The 23,907-nt window shown below is 48.0% G+C and overlaps 1 protein-coding gene and 1 long non-coding RNA gene across 3 annotated transcripts in view; both read left to right on the top strand.

The window, feature by feature from the left end:
* The window catches only part of OLFM1 (olfactomedin 1), a 32,298-nt gene extending 30,432 nt beyond the window's left edge, over positions 1 to 1,866 (top strand). For both annotated transcript variants that reach the window (XM_032708096.1, XM_032708095.1), the window contains exon 6: positions 57 to 1,866. In XM_032708096.1, the coding sequence (XP_032563987.1) occupies positions 57 to 731 (675 nt within the window). In that variant the 3' untranslated portion in view covers positions 732 to 1,866. The remainder of the gene's footprint in view (positions 1 to 56) is intronic.
* A 332-nt stretch (positions 1,867 to 2,198) lies between these two features.
* LOC116797017 lies at positions 2,199 to 11,701 on the top strand. The gene is made up of 3 exons (XR_004360558.1): positions 2,199 to 2,331; positions 2,969 to 3,097; positions 10,591 to 11,701. It is a non-coding gene; the product is annotated as an uncharacterized LOC116797017 (long non-coding RNA).
* The last annotated feature ends 12,206 nt before the right edge of the window (positions 11,702 to 23,907 follow it).

Below are 23,907 nucleotides of genomic sequence, written 5' to 3'. Positions count from 1 at the left end.
GTCTCAGCGGGTCTCTGCTGTTTTCTAACCCCCCTGTGTTTCTGTTGCTCACCCAGGTCTGGTACATGGACAGCTACCACAACAACCGCTTCGTGCGCGAGTACAAATCCATGGCAGATTTCATGAACACTGACAACTTTACCTCCCACCGCCTCCCTCACCCGTGGTCGGGCACCGGTCAAGTGGTCTACAACGGCTCTATTTACTTCAACAAATACCAAAGCCACATAATTATCAGGTTTGACTTGAAAACAGAGACCATTCTCAAGACCCGCAGCCTGGATTATGCCGGCTACAACAACATGTACCACTACGCCTGGGGCGGCCACTCGGACATTGACCTCATGGTGGACGAGAACGGGCTGTGGGCCGTCTACGCCACCAACCAGAACGCGGGGAACATCGTCATCAGCAAGCTGGACCCCAACACCCTGCAGAGCCTGCAGACCTGGAACACCAGCTACCCGAAGCGCAGCGCCGGGGAGGCCTTCATCATCTGCGGCACCCTCTACGTCACCAACGGCTACTCGGGGGGCACCAAGGTGCACTACGCCTACCAGACCAACGCCTCCACCTACGAGTACATCGACATCCCTTTCCAGAACAAGTACTCCCACATTTCCATGTTGGACTACAACCCCAAGGATCGGGCTCTCTACGCCTGGAACAACGGGCACCAGATACTTTACAACGTCACCCTCTTCCACGTCATCCGCTCCGACGAGTTGTAGTCCCGCCCCTTGTTTAGAGACCGGTTTAGAGAAAAAAAAAAATAAAAAATTAAAGAAATAAAATAAACGTGAAAAGGATTAAAAAAGAAAAAAAAAGAAGGGAGAAACTTAATTTAAAAAAAAAATGCTAATAAGGAAACACACTTTAAATAAGTAAATATATAAACAGCTGCCAAAATTAAGACCAACGTCATGGAGGATAATTCAGCGTAAACCTGACAGATCAGCATTACCTCTACATTTCTAGAAGTCTGGCTCTGTGTTATAGACTAACGAGTCACCATGTACTTGCAGCTGGAACTGCACTTAAAGAACCACTTAAGTTTGGGGTTTTGTTTTGTTTCTGTTCTGATAGCAAACCTATAGTACATACAAAAGCAGTAAGGCAATGACTGTTGGAAGTTTATCCTTGGGAGACTCGCTCTCTTCTGTATGTGGGTTGCATGGACATTCCCCTGGCGTCACGGTCAGCTGTGATGGATGTGTGATTTGTATTTTTAAGCAGAAAAAGCTGACCCGTGAGGAGCTCTCGCTGTCTGAACAAGACCTATCACAGGTTAGTTTTCTTCGCCTTCCATTGCAGCTACTGTCTCTCTCAACTGTGTTCTTGTCACTTAGATTAACTGTGCTGAGACCCGAAGTAGCTCATGGATCTGTGTCTTAGTAACTATTAAACACGATGGTTTAAGTATGTATTATGAACAAGTTGTTGTACCCATATTGTTTGAACTTATGTATTCAGCAAATATATTGTATAATGTATGTCTGTTATTTACCAGAGGTGGCAAAACTTTGTATGTCCAGTTTATGCAATGAATGTTGTAAATGCAATGATGTAGTTTGGATTAATAAATGATGGTTTTTGTTTCTAAAAAGAAAAAAAAAAAAGATCAGTGTTCACCCTTATACACAGATAACCAATTTCATGTTGATAATTACGAGAATATTCTCTTACTGTTATACTATCTACATAGCATTATGGTGGTTGGAAATTGCTTCTGTGGAAATTCTGTGGCAGCAGATTTCCATGGGAAGCTTTGTTTATGGAAGTGTGAAGGTAATTAATTTTTTTTAAGAGGAAAACTTTGTACTATCCACAGTTATCTAAGGAACAATAAAAATATTAGGAGACTTCCCTGCTTTGTTTATTGTCTTCTCTGTACGAGTGAGCGAGTGCAGGGGAGGGATAACAGGAATTATTGTGGGGTTTTCTGGGTAAATGTTGAACAGCCATCCTGAAATTTCCTTCCAGGGAGTATTGCTGCTGCTGGGAGCTGGAGGGGCTGGGAGAATGGAGGATATGTCTCTCTGCTTTAGGGATTCCCTTTCTGTTTGCATTTGGAGCAGACATTGCCTCAAGGAGCTAAACTCCTGCTCTGCTCCTGTGGCTGCATCGCTGTTGGTGCTGTGGACAGGGGTCCACCCACCCCAGGACTGACAGTGTTTGGTGTTGGTGCCTCAACAGGAGGAAATCGTGTCATCTGTTACCTTCACTGGAGCTGGAGACACAGTACCTTGGACCACTGAGGGCAACTGGATCACTTCCCTTCTCGGATGCCTGGAGTGCCCCCCATCCTGAACTCACTGCGGGCTCGTGCAGGTAAAAATGTCCTTCCATTTAATGTAGCCAGCACATAAAATGAGTGACTGTCACTGCAGGGGTGTGAGCACCCAACACAATCCTTCCCCCTGGTTTGGCCAAAGCAGGGCCCTCGCAGCCCTGCAGGATGCAGCAGTGCAGCAGCACACACCCTGAAACCATCCGAGGCACTTTCCCAGCTGAACTCTCTGATGTTTCTCGATACTTTGAAGCTAAGACACTATGTTAACGTGTCCCTCCCAACCACCTTTGATGACTCCTGCACTTCCCTGTTCTCCCCTTACACCCTTCCACAGTATTTTGTCCCCAAGGCAGGGCTCATTTTACCGGGAACCCAGTACCACCAGCAGCTTCATTCTGCTACCACTGTCTCGGGTGAGATGTGGGGTCCCACCTCCCTCTGGTGTGAGATGTGGGGTCTTATCCCTCCCCTCCACCCCAAGGAGAGCATTGTTTAGCAATTCCCACACCACAGCCAGCTCCAGGTGAAGGGACAGGACTTTTCCTCTCCCTCACTGCCCAGCCAGGGAGCCCCCTGAGCTGGATCTCACTGGCATCTGGGGTAACTGGTACCAGTGCAAGCTGCAAAGGGCTCTCTGGTGCATCATCAGACCCTCCTTGTCTCCTTCCCACACAGAGCATCAAGTGACCATGTTTAGCACCACCAGAGAACATGATTCTTCATCCACGTGGCCTGATGAGGCTCAGCCTTCAGACTCAGCAGACGGATGCACGAGGGCCCCTGGAAGGAGCCCGGATCACCAAGGTCAGGAAATTGAATATAAGCAGTTGGTGTTTGCTGCAAACTGCACATACTCATTTCAACCTCTTGGCCTTTCCACCAGTTCCCTGCTGGGCTCTTCAACGGGAGGAGGGAAAGGAAAAAAAAAAAAAAAAAGAGTGGTGTAATGTGGTTTCTCAGAGCTGGATTAAACCACAAGCAAGGAGCAATCCTCCACACGTAGATGTCTGAGGCAGTTACACAGGGCTGAGCTGCTGCCCTGTGTCAGCACTGCTGCTCTCACTGAAGTGCTGGCTGAATGCAGAATGGGGACAGCTCTCTGAGGACTCGTTTCCCTGCTACACACTGTATTTCCAGCCAGGTTTGTGGAGAACTTCGATATTTAGCAGTGATTTTCTCCCCAAGAAGCTAAAAAAGGGGGCTGGAGCCCCATGGTGTAATTGGCAGAAATACTGATCTTTGGTAGGCAAGAGAAATCTGTTATGCCAAAAAGCAGGAAGGCACCTGCAGTAATTTCTATTTACTTAATGTATTTCTTCAGAGTAAACTCATTGAAGGGCAGCACAGGTTTTTCTGTAAGGTTTAGAGCTGGATCCAGCAACGCTGCAATCAGTGGGCTGGAAGCTGATGCTGACACCAGGGCTGGGCTTGGCTGAGCCAGCTCCTACCCAGCTCCTCAAGAGCTTCAGGGTGATTCCCAGGCACAACCTTGCCATGGATGTGAATCCTGGCTGGACCACGCACTGAATTGCTTTTTGGTGTAGATTATTGCCCCAGCAGCTGGGCTCGGTGTCCTCTGTCTTGGGAGATGTGCTACATGACCCTGAGCACCAGACAGTTCTTCTCTAAGACCTCTGCAGGTGTTCACAGAGTTTGTCCCAGCCAATCTGTCCAGCTTGGGGGAGATGTTACAGGTAGACCACAGCACATGGCAGGGCACCACCTGAATCTGTCAGCAACCCATCCAGGCACACTGCCACACACACACACACACACACACACACACACAAATTACCCAAAGTCAGCTTGGTCATTAGGCCAGATTTGAGGACAAAAGAACACGTTTGCTTCAAAACATTGATCGGCAAAAATAAATCGAATTACAGAAAGGCAAAATAATGCTGTTTGCTTTAGGGCACAGCTACATTTAGATTCTAATTTTCCTAGTGCAATTCATTTAAGACAAGACTCCACAGCACAAAATGTCCTTGAACACAACAAAGACAGAGCAGCTTCTCTGTTACATGTACCCAAAGTTAATGAGATGAGAAAAGTGCTTTAAGGGGTGTACCTTTGTCCTATTTGCCTGTAGTGCAATATTCTATAAATGGATGCCATATGGTCATATACTTAATGGTATGTATTACTTTGGAAGTGGATGAGCCACTCAAAGGCAAGTACATCCCAGAGGATTGCTTTCTATAGCCTATGACTTAATTATTTGATGCACGAGGCTTGTTGGTCCAAATTTAGTTCTGGGAGTCAGCGAGCTACTTCAGAGAAACATCTGACCATACTTCTGTGTGTGTGTTTAGGTGTTGTTAATATTTCACAAGGCATTAGTCTGAAAGCACTGTGCTAGGGATCTGTGAGGGTCTGGTGCAGAACACAGGTCCTGCTCCCAGCCCCACCAGCCCTGCCAGTCCCGGCTCCATGGCTGAGACAGATTTGATTGAGAGGGACTTCTTACGAGGACATGGAGGGACAGGACAATGGGGAATGGATTTAAACTGAAATAGCAGCAATTTAGATTAAATATTAGGAAGAAATTCTTCCCTGTGAGGGTGGGGAGGCCCTGGCACAGGTTGCCCAGAGAAGCTCTGGCTGCCCCATCCCTGGAAGTGTTCAAGGCCAGGTTGGACAGAGCTTGGAGCAACCTGGGCTAGTGGAAGGTGTCCCTGCCCGTGGCAGGGGGTGGAATTGGATGATCCTTAAGGTCCCTTCCAATCCAAACCATTCTACGATTTAATTTTTCCTGTCCTTCTTCCTGTGACTCAGATGGACCAATGCTCTCCAGCTGGTTCACACCTGCCTTGGGATGGCAGGGGTACCTGATGGGATTTACTCTCATTCTTGCAGTTCACCTTTTCTACCCTTGGCTCTGATACAATTCCCTTCCCTGGAGCCCTCACGCCCATCCCAGGGGATGCCTGGATGACTTCTGGACAGGGTAGGACACGAATGCAGCACAGATGTTTGTCTGCCCAGCTCAGACACAGCCAGCACAGCTCCCTGCACCTCATCACTGGGATACTTCTGCCATTCTCCAGGCTATGCTTGTCCACAGGTGTAACTGGTTCTGTGTGCAGGGTAGAGCCTGACACATGGAAACTGGGGCTCATCCTTCCCCCACCAGTGGTGAGGCCCACAGGAGCAGCAGTGGGCTGTGAAATGCAGCTTTGGGCTGTGAAATGCAGCTTTGGGCTGTGAAATGCAGCTCTGAACTTCAAGAGCACTTACACAGACTGTCCCATGAATTAAATGAAGCTCACTCAGCACCTGGCCTAAAACCCAGGCAGAAATACTGGCTGTTGCTTAGCATCATCACAGCACCGAGAGCTAAAAATTTTCCTTTCTTCCTTTGCTGTTACTTCTCTGACCTTCATTAGTTCTGCAAGCACCGAGTGCTGAGCCCATATGGAGACAGTTATCATAAAAAACTGAATCCTGGCCCCTTAATTAGCTCCTCATTATCGGAGAGCTCCATATTGAAGCATTAAGAACTTCCGAAGCAATTTGTTGAGTTTCCAATTAAAACTTTTTAGAATTGTTGAGCCTTTTAATACTTTGTGTTTACAAATTGCCTTGGACCTCCACCAATACACACATTTCCTTCACTGGGGAAATATAACCGAGGAGCTGATGGTTATTAATATAAAATCCTTGGGTTTAATAAAGCCATAAACCATGTCAATGAAGCTGCTCTTTTTATACCTGATACAATAGAGATGGCTCTGAACGAGTGCAGAGGAGTTAGAATCATTAAGAGGGCAATTAAAGGCTGATTTCCTAGTAGCTCCACTTTTATAGCACTGTAAAAACAAATGTACACATCCCTCTTTATATTAATTTACCCTGGATATGCTCCTGCCAGCTGACAGGTACCAAGACCCTCCTTTTCAGCACATTGTAGGATCAGGACCATCATGAGTAAATAAAAGCCAGATGGGCATGGGTTATATTCACGGTATCACACAAGCTGTGAGCTGGAGGAGTGCAGCTACCAGATATGAACACAGAAGAAAAATGGGTCTCCTATGAAGCATGGAATTGCACAGGCTTCCCCTGGGTTCCTCAGGTGAACCTGTGGCCTGATCTACTGTAGTGGCCAAAAAAAATGGGGAGGTGGGAGGCCTCTTGACAAGCCCAGGGATGAGCTCTTCCTAAAATCTGCAGAGCCAACGTGAAGCAAGGGAAGCAGCAACGTCTCTGCTGACCTGGAGAGGGATTAAATGATTTGTTTAAAACCTCTTAAACATGGTTCCCAAGCCATTTGGAAAGAATGGTCACCTTCACACTGCATCCAAGGAGCACAAAGAAGGGATGCAGTTGTCTGAAGCAGAACAGCCCTCAGAGCTTTAACGAACCCCCAACGGCTTCTTCCTCCTGTAAAACAGTCCCAGGTCCTCCAGGAAGAGTGAGTTCATGGCTGTTAGGAGTCTGTTGTGTAACCATCACAGGAGGACATGTACCACCAAGGGAAGTGGCTTTGGTGTGTGGCAGATCTGTGCAAGCAATGACAAACAGCCCTGACACGACCTGAGCTGGGACTTTGTTCTCAGTCTGTGCCGAGGACTTGTGATGATACAGTACTTGTGTTCTTTGGGACGTTGTAAAGCCATGAGCTGATATCTATTGAACATGTCATTTGTATTCCCACGCTGGTTTTTAAGCAAATCTGTCAAATAAAACCAAAAAAAGAATGAGAAGAGGAATGCAAGGGAGGGATTACATAAGGAATTGGCTGCACTGGCAGCCATGGTCACTCTGGGCACCGGTGGCTCCATGGCTCTGGTGTCCTCTGAGAGGAGGGAGAAATGTTCCTCAGAAGCAGGTCTGGAACAGGGATCAGCATCCCAGACCACTGGCTGGGACCCCAGCAGGGGCTCAGGGCCATAGGTTTGGCCATAGTCTGCTGCTTCCCTCCTGGTCCTCAGCATCCTCCCAGCTCTGCTTTGCAGTGGATCAGCTCCCTCTCAACAGACAAGGACTGAGCTCCTTCCCACCCTCCTGCTGGCTTTCTGATCTGGCTTTTAAAGACATCATTACTTTTCAGGATAATTTTTTCATTTGGCCCATTTTGGCACTTTCTGAGCAGCCAGCTACTGAAAAAGAAGGTGTCTTCAGGCAGATCAGCAACGTGGGTCCTTCCTCAAACGCTCACAGTGAGCCCCCAGCACCACAGGCAAGGGACCTTGGGGAGAGGAAACATAAATCTGCCATCTGTGGCAATTTAGCATTTACCAGTCATATTGCACCAGGGCACTGTCACTTTGAATGAATGTTAAAGCACTTCCTCTGCATGGCCTGAACAGTCTCCCTTTCCCATCAAATTGGCCATGGCATGCTATAATAAAACAGACATACTGAGGCTGCAAAGGGTCACTCGGGGGGGGTGGCATTAACTCAGGGAGGTCCCCTTTTGAAGAAGGCATTCAATTAAAGTTTTATTGCAATTCTGCAGTGTGAAGCCACAAGGAGGAGGCTCAATAGATGTGCTGGGATTTTAAATTAGCAGCTGAGTAGGAATTTGCCAGCGATCCTGGGCGTGAGCAGCAGAGAGTCAACTGTGCTCCACTGCAGGAGCAACATCCAGGGAAAATACAGTGGTGGAACTGTGCACTTGGCTTGGCTTTGTATGACTAGCAGGATGAGCAAGGAATAGCGTGGGATCAACTGGGAGCAAACATTGTGGAAGGATGAAAGGATCTGCCATGGTGAGAGGTACAAGGGGTGGTGCTGGGAGCTGGGGCTCAGCCAGCACTTTGGGAGATGAGATTTGGGTGAGTCCTGCAATCCAGAAGGAGTTTGCCTGAAGAAAAGGTGTTAGGTTAGGCCCACTGCCTTTGAGCACAAATATTTGTGCTCTCCAGCAAGATTTCCTCTTGCAAACAGCACTTGAGAGCTGGCAGCCTTCAGCCAGCAGCAGAGAAATGCTTCCAGACTTCCACCTTTCTTATCAGTTCTGTCATTTCCCCTGAAACATCTGGAAGAGTCAACACATCTGATGGATGCAGCAGTGTCCAGAGGTATTTGGGATTTGCAGTGAATGGAGTCAAACAGGGATGTGATCCTCTGATACAGCGATGATGGAGATGATGATATCAGGCCAGGTGTGTGCCTGTCTTCTTGCTGGACACAGGGCTGGGTGCTGGCTCTCCTCTGCACGTTTTAGGATCCCTGGCCGGGAAATCAGCCTCAGGAATTGCAGGGCATTGTGCAGGAGGAGATCCCGCATTCCTGCTGAGCATCTCTGAGTTGTGGACATGTTAAGGACACAGGTTTGTATGGATGCTCAGGTGCAGGGGTTTGGAGCTCAGCCCTCACCACTGCAATGGCAGAGGAGGGTGAACTGCTGCAAAGGAGCAGGGCTCTGTGCCCAGCTTTCAGCCATAACACTCGCTTTCAAAAACTCAATCAAGCGGTGTTTTGCACAGGAAAAACTGTCAGACGTTTAATTACCAGCCATCGTTACTGCGTTACCATAATGTGAGCGAATCGACGCTGCTCTGCCACCGCCAGATGTTCACACTCCGGCTCGTTACAGCGGTGATGAGCTCGGTGCTTGATGAGCTCGGTGCTGCCCGGTCCCGGCCGGGAGCCAGGGCCAGCAGCCCCTGCCTGGGGCACGCACAAAGCCGGGATAAAGAGCTGTAAAGTGTTCCAGCCTTCGGCGTAAAAATAGCCTGTGCAGTTAAAGCAGATGGGCTAAAAACCTGCGGAAGGGCAATCAGCCCTCACGCACCAGGGCTCATGAGGCTTGTCAGCTAAGGGTCAGGAAGAAATTTGTCCTGGGGGTGATGGTATCTAATGGACTGTGTTAGGAGCCGAAATGCTCGGCTGAGAACATGCTGCTGGAAAACAGGCTGCCAGACCTGACAGTCCACGGCGTTGCTCTCTGCTACATTTTTGTATTTTAAATATTAAATACAGTGTTAATGTCGTAATTGCCACCCGGTAAGTGAACATTGCAGGTACTCTGGCAGGTCGAACACCCACCTCGAGCACTGCAGAAAGTGCTGGGGGTCGGCGTGGTTTGGGCTGGGTTTGGTTTCATGGAATCACAGAATGGTTTGGGTTGGAAGGGAGGTTAAAGACCCTCTCATTCCAATCCCCCTGATGTGGGCAGGGCCAACAGGTCGCTCCAAGCTCCACCCAGCCTGGCCATTTGCAGCTCGTACTTTGTGCGGGCATAAAACAGGTGGTGGCCCATTATTTCCCCAAAATGCTGATGAAGAGAATGGAGGAACATCCCGGGGAATGGGCCACCAATGGCTTGGGAACACACCCAGTGATGTCCCTCAGCGAAGAACAGGAACTGCAAGTAAGTGGAGGGGAGAAAAAGTACAAAACCAGGGAACTTGGATCACTTTATCCCATAGCAACAAGCCCATTCAACAGGAGGAGCGTGTTCACAGCAGAGCCCTAAAAAAAGGAGCTGTTAAAATAAACATTGGCATATCTCACACCTCCCTCTTCCCTGAAGGATGCTCCCTGGAAGCACATGTGGACAAACTAGGGAAGGGAAGAGAAGGGAAATAGTCATGAAGGGGAAGATTAGAGGTATTCTAATTAAGTGCTGAAATTAATCTCTGTTTCTTTCACTTTCTAACATGTTTAATCATTCAGGTGTCTCTGTTGTTCACTGATGAATCCAGCAGCCTCTTTCAGAGCATCTGGTCATATTATTCCTTTGCTTAACCATAGCATAAAAAAACCCAGGAGTTTCCTGTGAAGCTTTTGCCCTACATATCACATGTCATATTTTAGGCAGGTAACAAAGAGGCCCTGTAACCTCTCTGTGAGCACCCTTCTTACACCACCTTCAAGGTGGACAGGTGGTTTCAGAGGGGTTTTCTCTGCTTTTTTTCTGCGTTATCTTGTTATGTGGAAGGATATAAATATCCTGTCTTTCTTCTACAAACCGAAATAAGATTCCTGGAGCCTTTACAAGCTTGTGTTGCCCCTGCTCAGGACCTCCTGGGGTGGATGCTCTGAGCAGCAAAGGTCTCTGCTGTGGGTAATCCACATCCCTTCACTCTGGGCATGCAGGCCCTCACAGGTAGAGCTGGAAGGGTGCACCTGCCTCTTGGGAACCCCCAAATTTCCTACCTGCATGCAGATATCACACACTGCCATCACGTTGCCTCCAGTGACACCACAGAGCCGAGCAGAGTCACATATGTACGTGCTGCTCTCAGGGGAAATCCAGGCCAATGTGATTTTACAGTCAGCATCACATTGCATTTCCATTCCTTCCTCTTTTCCCTCTTCTTGTTTTTATCTTTGCATCACAGGAGGCCAAAACACCAACGTGTCACCGTCACCGCAGAGCAGCTGAAAATGTGACATGATTAGAGATCAGGGCAGTAATGAGATAGTTTATCTTCCCCACACATATGGCACTGGGTGAACCACTGGGAAATAAAAAAAAGCTTCAATAAATCATATTGTCCCTGCCATGGAAGCAATAACACCAGCAACCCCCAGGTAGAGGGAGAAGTTTGCTCTGACACCCATTCCTGAGGTGTCCTGGCTGCGAGCCTGGCACTGCAAAGGACTGGGAAGCCTCATTCCTGTTGAATTCATTCCTGTGCTGGAGTTTAGACTGTTCTTTTATTATTTTAGGAGCTTTTACCCCAGGGAGCCGTTTGACTCCATAATGGGGTTGTTTGCTTGAGGAAGGCTGGTTTGCAAGGGGAGGCAACATGTGCAGTGCAAGGCTAGCCAAGCTTTTCCTTGCTAAATCACCATTTCTCACTGAAAATACAGATGCAAGAGACTTTACCCAAGCCCTAAATCCAACTGCTTTGGAGGAGCACCAAGCTGGGCTTGACGAGGAGATGGGAGCAGATCACAGGCCCGAAGGGAGCAGGGTGGTTTGTAATCTCCACCCTGTCCCACCAGACACTGCTGGGGGATGGCACAGCTCTCTGTGCCCCTCCAGCAGATCCAGCTCTGCAGGACAGACCTCCAGCCAAAAGCTGCAGGTTGGACAATCCACCTTCTCTTGCATAATCAATTACTGGGGCTGAAGAAAAGAAACTCATAACAACTTCCCACTCACACATCCAACCCCCTACAAATGGCTTCTTGCCCTGGTGAAACAGAATATTGTGAGAGTGCCAGAAATAGGTAGCAATCAGATAATGCTGCAACCCACTCCCATCTGCCATCAGAGAAAAAAATCCTGCCCAAGTGAAAGCAAAGAAAAGCCTGGAGGAATCACCGAGTCCCACACTGTACCCTGGGCATCAGCACCTGCTTCATGTGCCACACTCTGCCCTTGGAATGGGATGGGAAGCACTTTTCCCGAGCCAGGAGGAACTGCTGGTTGCAAATGAAAGCGCTGGAATGCTGGAAAGACATCTGGCTGACAGAGCCGTGCGTTTCCTTTATAATGTGATGCTGGCAACGTTGTATGAAAACATTGATGAAAAATGGAGCCAGACACTGGGGGAAATGTGTAAAACTTTGTGGTTCAGTCTTGCATCACTTTGGGCATGACCGAGTGGGTTCAGTGTGTAAAACAGCAAGGGACCAGTTCTGCTGCTGGAAAAAAAATCAGAAAAAATCAACATACAAGTCAGGGCCTCTTTGCAGCAGCTACACTGACACGTGTGGGGGCTCTGCCCATGCACCAGCTTCTCCACTGGGTGATGGACCAGCCTTGGAGTCCTGCTTGGGGGAGCTGGGACATCAACCCATGGCTTGATGCAGACCAACACCTCTCAGGACCCAAATGTCCTCAGGTTGCATCTTGTCCAGATCCTTAGGGTGGCACAGGTAACATGCCCAGCTGAGCTGGGTGGGGTTGGATTAGGCTGAGCAAAGGTGAGGGTACTTCCACCACATCCCTGAGCTTGCAGGTGCTTATCTGGGCTTGCTAATGGGGTGTTGGATAAATGACTTCAGCTCTGCCAAGAGGAGAGTTTCCAGAGCTGTCTCAGAGGACACCTTGTTTGTGCTGAAAGGTGAGAGCAATCCCCTGGGGGCTGGAGGGTTTGGGATTTGGGGTGGCAGGCAGGACTGGAGGGGGAACCAGCCTCTGCTGGGATATGTGGCTAAAGGAAGGGGAAAAAAATATTCACAAGAATCCTTTTCATCAGCTTTCTTTGGCTCTTCTGCCTGGCAACTTTTGGCAACACAAGCCCCAGCTGATCTGTGGTGGGTCCTTCAGGACTGAGGCAGGACCAGCTCCACTCGTGCCCCTGCTCTCTGCCCTGAGAGAGACCATCATTCCTGGGAATGCTTGGAACTTGGATGTCTTTATCCTGAGTCATTACTGAAAGGACACCCTTGCTTTTAGCTCCTGTAACAGAGTTATCAAAGGTGAATTGAGGAAATGCAGCCCTGGAGGCTTTGGGCCAGGGTCCTGGGCCAGGGGGAGTGCAGCCCCCCTTCCCCTGCTGTGGGTTTTGGGAAGGATGGGGATGTGAGTTGCTGAGGAACCAGCCCTGAGCAGAGACCTTGCATGTGTACAGAGAGTGCTGATTCATCTCGCTGCCACTTGAGACAAAAGAACATCTAATTAAGTCACCCGCGTATAAATAAATGTACAAGGTCCAACCTCGGGAGCACAGAACAGCACTAGAAAACCTCAGCAATGCACAGTATGCTTTTCCTCTCTCTGGCAGGGCTGGAGCTCACATCTGGGACTACCCCTTTCTTTAGAAATACCGAAGAATGGGATCATTTTTTTGTTGTTTTTACAGTATTAATTTTTACGTCAGACTTAGGTGATTTTCTCTTTCCCTGCAGTTCAGCTGCATCTCAGGCTTTGATAACCCTCCAAATCGAACTCAGAGCAGGGCCCACTTTCCAGCTCGATCAAAGGGTGCATGGGGTCTGTATCTCTTTTTGGAAGAGAGTGAAAAACAACAGCAAGACCAAGAAAAACAGTAAGCAAGTAATTGCTGGTGCTGCTCTAATTACCAGCACCCGCTGCACTAATGGCAGAGCTGATGCTCCTGCAGCTGCAGGACACGGCCCCAGGTTCCACGTTTTAATTAACCTCATTAAAGGGGCTTTGCATTTTGCTTAGGAAGTGGAGAGATCTGGCTTAGTCCTGCGGTGGGAGTGAGGAGTGGGCTAACAAGAGCTCAGAGTTGGGAAGTATTTAGCTTTTTTTTCTTTTTTTTTTTTTTTTTTTTTTTTTTCCCCTTGAAAGCCACAGCTTTGGGATGTGGCTGTGGGAGTTCCCCCTGCCCTGTTCCCCGGCATCTTCCCAGGATTTGCAAACTGCTGGTGGTTGCTTGACACTTTGTCCCCCTGAGCAAGCAGCTGAGCGTTCCTGGCTGCTGGACACACACAACCATCACCTCTTCCCTGTGGAAGTCTTTACAGTAAAACTACTGATCATTATTTTTATGGCCCTTTTCCTCCTCAAGCTCTTGCTGTTAACACGCCAAAAGAGCCCTTTGTTGTGTTTTGAGGCAATTTGTTTTGATGGCATAACGAGGTTGATAAATTACCACCTTGGCCGGGAGCTTTGGGTGTTTGTGAGAGAAGAAATCCCTCGGTGTCTCTTCCTTGTGCACACTCATTAGGGCTTTTACAGTGCCCTCAGGCAAACACAAGTCAAGGGTAAAAATAACAGAAGGTGTCCCTGCCCGTGGGGGGGGTGGGGGTGGGGGTGGAATGAGAAGATCTTTAAGGTCATAATTCCAACCCAAATTATTCCATGATAATGGGAAGAGTACTTGCCGCCCTGGTGGCTGTGCCCAGGAAGAGGTGACTGGCCCTTGCTGGAGGCAATGAGCTGATGCAGGATGACCTTGCCTGCCAAGAACCATATTTTTGAGGCAGCAAAGCACTAATCATCTCCGGTAGCTTGAGTGATTAAAAGTGAGAAGATCTGAAAGTTCCTGCGAGTGAGTAATAATAACGTCTCCCTCCCTCTGCTCCAAACAGTGAGCTGGGAGATTATAATTAAATTCATAATCTATGCACACACCCTGCTGCTTTCCACTGCTTGATGCTTTTTGGAGGTGATGCTGCTCCAGCCCACGTCCCAGGCCCATGCTGGCTGTGCAGGAGTTTTCACTGTCCCAGTCTCAGAGGCATCTGCCTAATTGCACCAGCAATGTTTTTTTTTTTAATGTGCTTTCCTACATTGCCTCCATCTGATAAGGTCAAACCCACCTTGAGGACAGCTGCTCTGCTGGCTGCTCTGGCTTTGCCTCTTTGGGATCCACGGAGGACAGAGCTACTCTGACCTTTTCCATAAACCTGCTTAAAGGTGACCAAGAAATACACATAATGTATTTCCCAGAGCCGTTTGGAGGAACTGCCTGTGGCGTATTTTATTTGTCATTACAAGCTTCTCAAAGAATCACTCACAAGGTAGGAGGGCACCTGGATGATTTTCGTGGAAAATCAAGATAAGTAGAGATAAGCTACCTTCAGGGCAAAACATCCCTGACTAAAATTAGAATTGAAATTTTAAGGCCAGGAGGTGAAGGACAGAAACAGCAATCAACCTGCTCTGGGGTCTTCAGCAAGTCTGGTTTTTCTTCTATCTATTTATTTATTTTTTAAGTTGGGACTGACACTGCTGAAGACATAAAAAATTAAACCAGATTTTCAAATGGGTCCTTGCAAGGCCATTGCTGTGATATGGTGGAGGTTTCCATGGGCTTGGCCATGGTACAAATGTGAGGTCAGGAGCTACAAAAGGCCCCAAGGAGGTCCCAGCTCAGCACTGACTTGGCTGCTGGTGCAAGCCATGGCCACCAACACCATGAGCTCAAATGCCATTCTGCAAGGGAGGAACCAGATTTGGGCACTGGTGACTGCAGAGAGCTACACTTGACCCATTTTCCTCTGGCTGATGGATACAGGGACTGGTAAAAGCTCCATAGCAACTGGATGTGCACAGTTTAATTATGAAATCCCCATGGTGCTCCCTTGCAAAGATAAATGGATCCGGGATATTTTCCCCTCTTGCAGCCATTAAAAAAAAAAAAAGCTCTATATTTAGAAGGTCCTGTTCCACTTTGCTGTGTGCCAAGCAGCAGCACAGCTTGAGGAAGGACAATGCTTTGGATGAGTACGTTTAGGTCAACACATGGCACGTCCTTCCAGGAAGGTTTGTGAGCCTGAGGAGTCTGGTTGCCATCCCATGGCACTTTGGATGCTCATCTTCTCCCAGGCAAAGCCAGTGCCAGGTATTTCACACCCATTTGACCCCAGTGCAACACCAGGTATAATGGATAACCCAATAACCCCATCCCAGGCTTTAATCCCAAATTGGGGGCAAATCCAGCAGTGGTGTTGGATCAGTGAGTATCACCTGTAAAAGATTTCAGAAAGACAAGGCAATAGCAGAACTCTATTATTGAGACTATTTTGGGTTCTTTCCTCGTTGTCTTTTTTTCAAGCTCTTCACAACAGCTCAGGTCAGCTCTTATTACAGTCAGCTGTCCCTCCTGTCCCCTGGCACAGAGTATTGAGACACAGACAGTGAGAACTTTTAGATGGCACAATAAATAAAATAGATGCTATTATTACAGCACTGGCCTGTTTTCTGCTGCCATGGTATCTCTTCTCTTGTCTGACTTATTGCTGATGTCTTCTGTCAGCCCAGCTTGCCTTTCTTGGTTATATGATTTATGGTCCAGGGAGACAGAGCAGAAACGTGAAAATTGCAGATGAGGGTGCTGGGAGGAGCACAGGAGAAAGACAGGGAGGGGTTGTGATGAGGGTGTGCAAATGGGTCCTGCTCCCACTACCATCTGACAGGAGATGGGGTTTGGGACAGTGTGCTCAGACAACCGAGCAGCTTCGCTCCAGGGCTCCAGCTCCCAACCTCCAAGCTGGGAGAGGTAAAACCTGGAGCAGAGCCAGCAATCCCTGTCTCTTCCCAAGGTGAGCTTCCCAAGCTATGTGTGAATGCCTCTAGTGGGGGTGACATCTCATCCTAAAGATCCAGGCAGCAGCCACCACTGCCCAGATCCAGCAAGAGCACAACACCCAGCAGGCAGAGCCTCAACTGCTGCAAATTGGTCTTGTTCCTTCTGCTTCAAGGAGTTTGTCCTCATTCATATCTGTTACTCTGCAGCCAAGGTGGCTCAGGTGTGGGCAGGAGGGGAACCACAGGCTGCTCCTGCTTTGGGAAGCTGTCCTTGCTGTTGGTGGCTGCAGCTCAGCAGGATGATGCAATTTTCATTACCGTGGCTGAGGCTCGTGATAATTGAAAGCTGTTCCATTTGGTCCTGCAGCCTCCTCAAACTCCAGGCGCCTCTCACGCATCCCTCCTGCTGCCAACCCAAAACCTGGGAGGAATGTTAAGTGTCAAACAAACAGACACTGATTTTTGGAGCCTTTCATTGCACCCTCTGTGAGAGCAGGGCTGGGGAAGGGGGCTCAGTGTCTCTGGGGTGTGGGGGACCCTGCTGGCACCCCCTCTTGCAGGGCAAGTCCAGGTGTGTGAGCGAGAACTTGCGTGCTGGGGGGGGAGAGCAAGTCCAAAAGGTTCCCTGTAATCCTCCCCAAAGTTCAGGGAGAAGATGAGAAACGAGGATTTGGGTTAGTTTGAAACGAAAATTAAACCAGTGCATTGTTTCATTTCCTTGCACCGAACAGCACAGGAATTCCAAAGGCCGTTTGGAGGCAGATGCTGCTCCTTTAATCTGGTCTTTTGGCCAGTTATACACACATGTACTAGTCCTGCTTGGATTACACTTTTGCATCAAGGATTACAGCTCAAATCCAGCAGTGCTTTTAATGCCTGGGATCGGGCAGAGCAGCTGACGTTAATATATTTCGGGAGCGCAAACACAGCCAGAGGGTTCATCATTATAAAGTATGATGTGGGATTATAATGCAAGTTGGAGAATTCAGACACAACTGGCACATTTCCAGCTGTGTGTTTTTCTTGGGCCGTGTCATCCACTCGTTGATCAGTTCTAGATTCCAGATAATTGTTGGAGGGAAGATTTGATGAGTGGAGCCTCCCTGGAATACTGATGCAGGGTGCTGTGCTTGCACAGGGGAGCTGCACACCCTGCCAGGTCCACGCAGGGAATCCCAATTAATGCCCTTCTGAGCTACCTGCTTGTGAGCCAAGTGGAAACTTCAGTGCAGGAGATATTGCAAACACACAAATAAACACCAATATCCAGAAGTTGGCAAGAGGAACCAGAGGATTCTGTTGCTTTGGGTTCTGGGGGCTCTGTTGTTTGTGCCAGTTTAACATCCAGCTGCAAGCACAAAGGTGCTGTCTATAGGTGCATGTATATAAATTACATCTAAAGATTAGATGATTGGGGTGCCCTAAAGCACCCCTATGAATCTCCATAGCTTCCCAGACAACCTTTCTTCCTGTTGGCCATGCTCAAGATATGGGTTGGAGGAGACTGAGTTATGGGGGCTTAAAGAATTACCATTTATCAGCAACCACTGTGCAGAATCTTAAAATGTTAGGGTCAAAATTAATGAAAAAAACCCCACAAACCCAAAAAACAGTTCCTTTGTCCAGTCATCTCAGGAGGGTCTGGATGACTGAGCAATTCCCCAGCTCCTTCTGGATCAAACTTTCTGTTTGCCATAACACAAATCCGACAAAGCAAAGCAGGTAATTGCTCCTGTTGGGTAAACAGAGGAGTAAATCTGTAGGAAAATAAGTGTTTCCTTGAGCAAGGAATGCCAGTTGGGAAGTGCAGCTACTCCAGCTGCTCTGCAGCCAAGGAGGCCATGAGCAAGGAGGTAACCCCTGTGCCAAAGCCACTGTGCAGCAGGACCTGGGGAGAGAAGGGCAATTCCCCAGCTGTGGTTTCACACCATCTTTTCTGGCTTGGGAAGGGTTACATCTTTGTTGCCAAGGCTTGTTCCTCAGCCCCTGCAGAGAGGGTGCTAATTGAACAGGCTGAATGGCCAAGGGATTAGCAAAAGAAACAGGTGAAAATGAGATTGAGAAAGGAAAGGAGGAAGAGGCTAATTGGCTTCCACCTGCCCAAAGCCAGGTAGTCCCCCCAGCTGAGGAGCATCTTCCTCTGGGTCGGGGTTTGCCTTGGGGGCCAGGAAGCTGGAGCTGTGCCTGGGACCAAAATGAGGACAGTACCTTCAGGTTAAGTAGATGGAGGAATCTGCAGGGAGCATTGGGCTTCCTTGTGCCTGCATGACCTGGATGGCATCACTCTGCTTTCCTTCCTCAGTTTCCTTTTCCACCGCTGTGGAAACACAAGAAGTCCTTGTTTGAAGGGCACAGCCTCATCAGCATTCCCTCTCCAGAGCCTGGGTTTGGGGTTTGCTTCCAGAGGCTGTTGCAGGGAATAAGCTGGACAACTTTGAAGTTGCCTCTGTCATCCATCCTTCTGTCTGCTTTCAGTGACTGGTGACAACGTGACAAGGGAGAGGTGAATGTCACATCCTCACTGGAGAAATGGGCTGTTTTCTCACCCATTTGGGTGTACCTTAGTCACTGGTGTGGTTGGAGGAGGAACCCAGCAGGTGCTGAGCAGCACCAGCAAGGAAGGGCCAAGCTAGGAAAAATAAAGCTAGTAAGAATTTGAAGATGAATCAAGGCAAGATTAGTGATATTGTGCCATTGCAGCAACTGTTTGTTTCAATATCTCCTCTGAAGCAAAAATTGTTGACTATTCAGTTCACTCAAACAGTGAGGCAATGCAACAGGCTGCCCAGGGAAGTGCTGGAATCACCATCCTTGGAATTGTTCAAGAGGCATGTGGATGTGGCACTGGGGATGTGGTTCAGTGGTGAATATGGTGGTTGGACTCAATGATCTTAGAGGTCTTTTCCAACCTAAATGATTCTGTGAGTCAGTGTGAGCAGTGCCAGGCTTGCAGCCCACAAGTGACAGCCTGTGTTCAGCACAGCCCAGCTTCCCTTGGCAGCCCTAAACCAAGCAGGGTTATTAAACTTGCTTTTAATTTTATTGTGGCTAATTATAAATATTTTAACTCTTTCTCAGGACAGAGTATTAGGTGTTAGCTGGAGTGGATTGTTCCCTCTAAAGCTGCTGTTTTTCCAGTGGTTCTCTGAGAGACTCAAAAGCAACTTGGAGTTCACTTGCAAGTGAATCTGGACCACTCATTTCTTCTGCTGGGCTGTGGAATGCCAGGAGGATCAGTTGTATATTTGCACATAGTAATATCTGGCAAAGCTTCAGCAGCCTCTGTTGCTGGGGCCAGGCACTGTCAGGGATCAGCTGTGCTCAGCTGAGCCCTCTGAGAGCACAGGCCTTTTATTCTATCTCCTTTTGCAGGTTCAAAGAACTCAGGGTGGCTTTGCTGCTGGAGAGTGAGGTGAGTTCAGTTGAGGACTCTGCCTTGAGTCATCTTGCCTGAAAATCACTCTGGGTAAACTTTCCGTTTCAGTAGATTTAGGAAAGCAGAAATTAGGCTGCTTGGGGATTTTAGATGGTGGCTGAGGTTGATAAAATATTGAAGAGGCCTGCCATCTGTAACTCCCAGTGGAGCAGGGAGCACAAACACCAACTGGGCAGCTCACCCACATGCCAAGAGCAAGAGAGATGATTGTCCTGCTTTGATGGGCACCCATCCTGCAGGAAAAGTACACATCTGGTGGCCAGGATGACAGATGGCAGAGTTTGTTTGGTATTTGCATTCCCTTTTTTTGCTGTTATTTGTGACTACCACAGTCAGGTGAAGGCAACCCTGGGAACACCCACACTGGCAGTGGGCTTTTACAGCCATGGAGCAGAGCTCTGCTCTCTTGCTGTAACTTCATTTAAATAGGTTTTTGTTACACACATTAATTAAACCAAGTAACTGAAGGAAAGTGTTTCCCTATAGACTTGATGTTGGTGTGGGACAAAAGAAGAAGTTGTAATGAGACTTTACATCCTGGGATGCTGTAATCATGTCCTCAAGGGCTGCTCAGGGCTGCCTTGTGTAAAGACCTGTCCCAGGAGGGCACATGACACCAGGAATGGTATTGGGTCCATCTAGTGGAATAATTAGGCCCAGGCCCTCTGAGAAACCGTACACAAATTAAGTCATTAATTGCAGTTTCAGTCTGGCCATGAGATGCTTCTTCCCATTTTTGCCAAAGAAAATACTAAAAGTTGAGTCTAGTGCAAGTAAAATGCGAGGCACTCTCTGTTTTCACATGTGAGGTGGAGAATCCTTGGGAGAATTGGGCTCCTTGTTCCTGCTCAGCTTTAGCTACAGACAGAGTTAAAAGAGCAGCACTATTTGCAACACAAAGACAGATCTCTCTCAGTTTGTGTGTTGCTTGATGTGGCCCATGGCTACAGGTCCTGCTACAGCCAAAGGAGCAGCTCAGATCCTCCTGGAGAAGGCGACTATAAATAGGCTGCTTTGATGTATAAAGATGTTAAATGGATAACAAAGGAAGGAAAACAACAAACACTGAAAGCATTTACAGCTCCCAGTTCCTAAGGGCAGGGTTGAGTGGCAGAAGTGATGCTCCAGTGAAATGCCAGGGCAGGAGTGAATCCCCTCTGGTCCTCAGCTGGCTTTGCTGGGATGGGGCTGGTGGGACAGAGGGAAGGTCAGCAGAGGCATGGGAATTAGGCAAGGAAACTTGCCTCTGGCTTGAAATCTTTACATGAGCAATAGGGCAAGGCTTTAGCAAAATAATTCGTGTTTCAAGTGCGGTTTAAAAGAAATACAGAATTTTAAAGTGGCTCCTTTCTGTGTAGAAAGCAAAGTGCTTCTCCCAAAGTCCCACTTTCTGTTATGCACATGCAGATTGTGCAATCAAATCCAGGAGACACCAAGATGTGGGAGACATCTCTCCTGTGACCCAGGAGAGATGAAAGCTGCTCTCCTGCCCTGGTCCTCCTGTTGGTTCTGGTGCCAGGCTTGGCAGCCTTGTTCCAGCTTGGGTGCAAGGACATTCTCTCACAGGGCAGGTGTCTGCAGGAAGGAGCTCTGTAGAAGTTATAATCAAAAATGGAAAGTCCTATTTCATTCTTTTTTTCTGGTTTTGTCATCGTATTTCCAGCTTGGCAAATGGAAGCGTTGTCTTCTGCTTTGTTGGGACTCCTGCACAGCCTGTCTCAGGCTAAATTTAATCTGGGTCTAGTAGCAAGTCCAGTCTGAACTGATCTTGCACTCTCCCTGAGCAAACCCGTTCTAAATGCCAGGATGTGGCAGGCAACCTCCCAGGATTTGGGGAGCTCCGAGGTGAGATCCTGCACCTTGGTGACTCGCTGAGTTGGTGTTGGCAGCTGCACATCTGGGACATTCCACCCTGCCAAAATCTGGACAGTGAAGGACTCCTGAGCTACAAACCGAGGCCAAACCCTGCACACAGCCCTCCTTCCCCTGGCCATCCCTGTGCTGCACCGGCTTTGCTGAATGTTCCCTTTCCTCTGCCTCCCTTTCAAGCAGGTGTGGGAATGCATCGAATCCGTGATAAATTAGGAGCTTTTCCATTCTTCTCCCCAAACGTTTTGTTTCCCTGCCGAGTCTGCCACAGGTGAAGGGATGCATCTCCTCTGCTGCCTCCAAAACAAGCCTGGCAGGCTGTGGAGTCCAGGTGTTCCGGCTTCACCTCTGAAATGATGCATTTTCTTCCCCACAGAGGTGGCCACGTGTTTCCCAAATAGCTTTTAGACTTGCCTTAACCTTTTCAAACTCTTCAGTAGCGGGGCCTGCGCTGTTATTTTCCGGATCGAGTTGGCATTTTAACAGGAAAATAGCCTTTCCGTAAAGATTGTAATTTTCAGCAGCAAAAAAATGGATTTATCGAATAAAAGGATGGATTTTTTTCCACTGGGGGAATGGGAATGGCAACTCCCCAGTGCCTGCTGGGATGGCTGCTGTCTGCTTTGCTTTCTGCCTGCAGAAGAACCAGCCAGGTGGGCAACATGCAGCTGAAAACTGGCTCCCTCCAAAGAGATTTAATTTTTCTGGCATGATTTTTTTCTTTTTCCCCCCCTGTAAAATATTCCACCTTTTTATTTTCTGCTCCAATTTAGAGCGAACGAATACAAATAAATCAACTCCCAATTATTTTCCCCCTCTGTTTCCCCCCAGGGCTGTGCTGTGATTGTGTGGAGATAAATAAATTAGGTTAAACAATGGTAAATTGTCCTGAGCTGCCTTTTATTATCAGAAAGTCGGGTTGGCAACTAGATAATTTGCTGATGTTATTTTACGTGATCTTAGTTCCTGCATCTATTCATGAGATTATTCCAAATGTTATATTGGTGCATTTAAATTAAGCGTGAAAGTGTTTTAGGGCTTTTTGCAATGATTGCTTATTTATTTTATTATCAATAATAAATTTAAACCAAAGCTTGAAGCTTCCACTTTCAAGGACAGTAAAAGGCAGAGGAGAAGCAGCTGGTGCCACATAAACAGCAGCTCTTACGAAACAGAGCTGAGATTGTGGAAAGGCTAAAAAGAAACTGAGCTGAGACTTCTGGGTCCTTCTCCCAATTCTTTCTCTTTTGAAGTGAATTTTATCTTCTCTGGGCTTCACAGACATTCCAAATGAAAGGGGAAGGACGAATTTCCTTGATGTTGCTGTGCTAAGTGGGGAAGTACTTAAAGGCTTTTGGAAGGAGTGGTGGGAAATTTGCCCCTGTGGTTATTTTTAAAGAAAAAAAGGTTGGTTTTCATAGAATCCTAGAATGGTTTGGGTGGGAAGGGACCTTAAAACTCACCTCATTCCAACCCCCTGCCATGGGCAGGGACATTTTCCACTAGCCCAGGTTTCTGGCCTTGGACACTTCCAGGGATGGGGCAGCTGTAGATTCTCTGGAAGGAGCTTAATGATCAGCACTGTAAATGCTCTTCTAAGCAATGCTATAAGCCCCAAAGGAATTCCAGAGAAGGTCCTTTTCCTTGGAAGCCACCAGCACTGTAAGGCAGCTCCAAGGCTCGTGGTGCTGGATCTCCACGCCAGGACCAGAGCAGCAGTGCAAGTCTAATTTAGACAGAGAGGAAGAAAAGCTGTTATGTCCTTGGTCAATTAATCAATTGGTCAGTTAGGCAGCACACTGATGGGTTTGGAGAGAGCTGGGGAGCTGGGCAGCCCAGAGAAGTGGAGTATGAGCTCAAGACCTGTTCATTAAGTGAGTCAACAGCCCATCCACCCCACGAGCCAGATCCCAGCCACCAGCATCCCTGCTCTCCTGAGCTGCTCCCACAGCCACCACCTCCCCAGGAAACCTCTTCAGGGATGTTTTCCAGCTGCTCACTTGAATTCAGGGACAAAGAGCATGCAAACAAAGCGTTCTGTGATTCTGTGGTTTTCCTCCCTAAGATGGAATTAATGGAGTGAGAGAAAAATCAGTGCACAGAATGAACTCGGATGTGCATCAAGGATTTCACCCCTTTGTGAGCTGTGTGCAGCTGGGTGGATGCTCTCCCAGACATCCAAAAACACGACTCTCAAGTTTCCAAACAGGAGATGAGGCCAATCCTTATGACAGATGCTGTATTTGAGCAGAACAATATTGACACAAACCTTATTTCCCTAGAATATGTTGGCCCTTTAGGTCTTCCCTTCCCACATCTGGCTTATCCTGTGATTGCAGCTCCAGCAGGATGTGTAACGAAACACTTAATATATTATGACAAGTAAAGGGCTTTGCAGCCTGGTAGTTAATGTTCTCTTTCTTTGGTGTGTGTGGTTGATAGATCCTGTGCCTG

Source organism: Chiroxiphia lanceolata, chromosome 21 (genome assembly GCF_009829145.1).
Source record: "Chiroxiphia lanceolata isolate bChiLan1 chromosome 21, bChiLan1.pri, whole genome shotgun sequence".
In the NCBI taxonomy this organism is placed as follows: Eukaryota; Metazoa; Chordata; class Aves; order Passeriformes; family Pipridae; genus Chiroxiphia; species Chiroxiphia lanceolata.
This window is presented reverse-complemented; position numbering and strand designations above follow the sequence as displayed.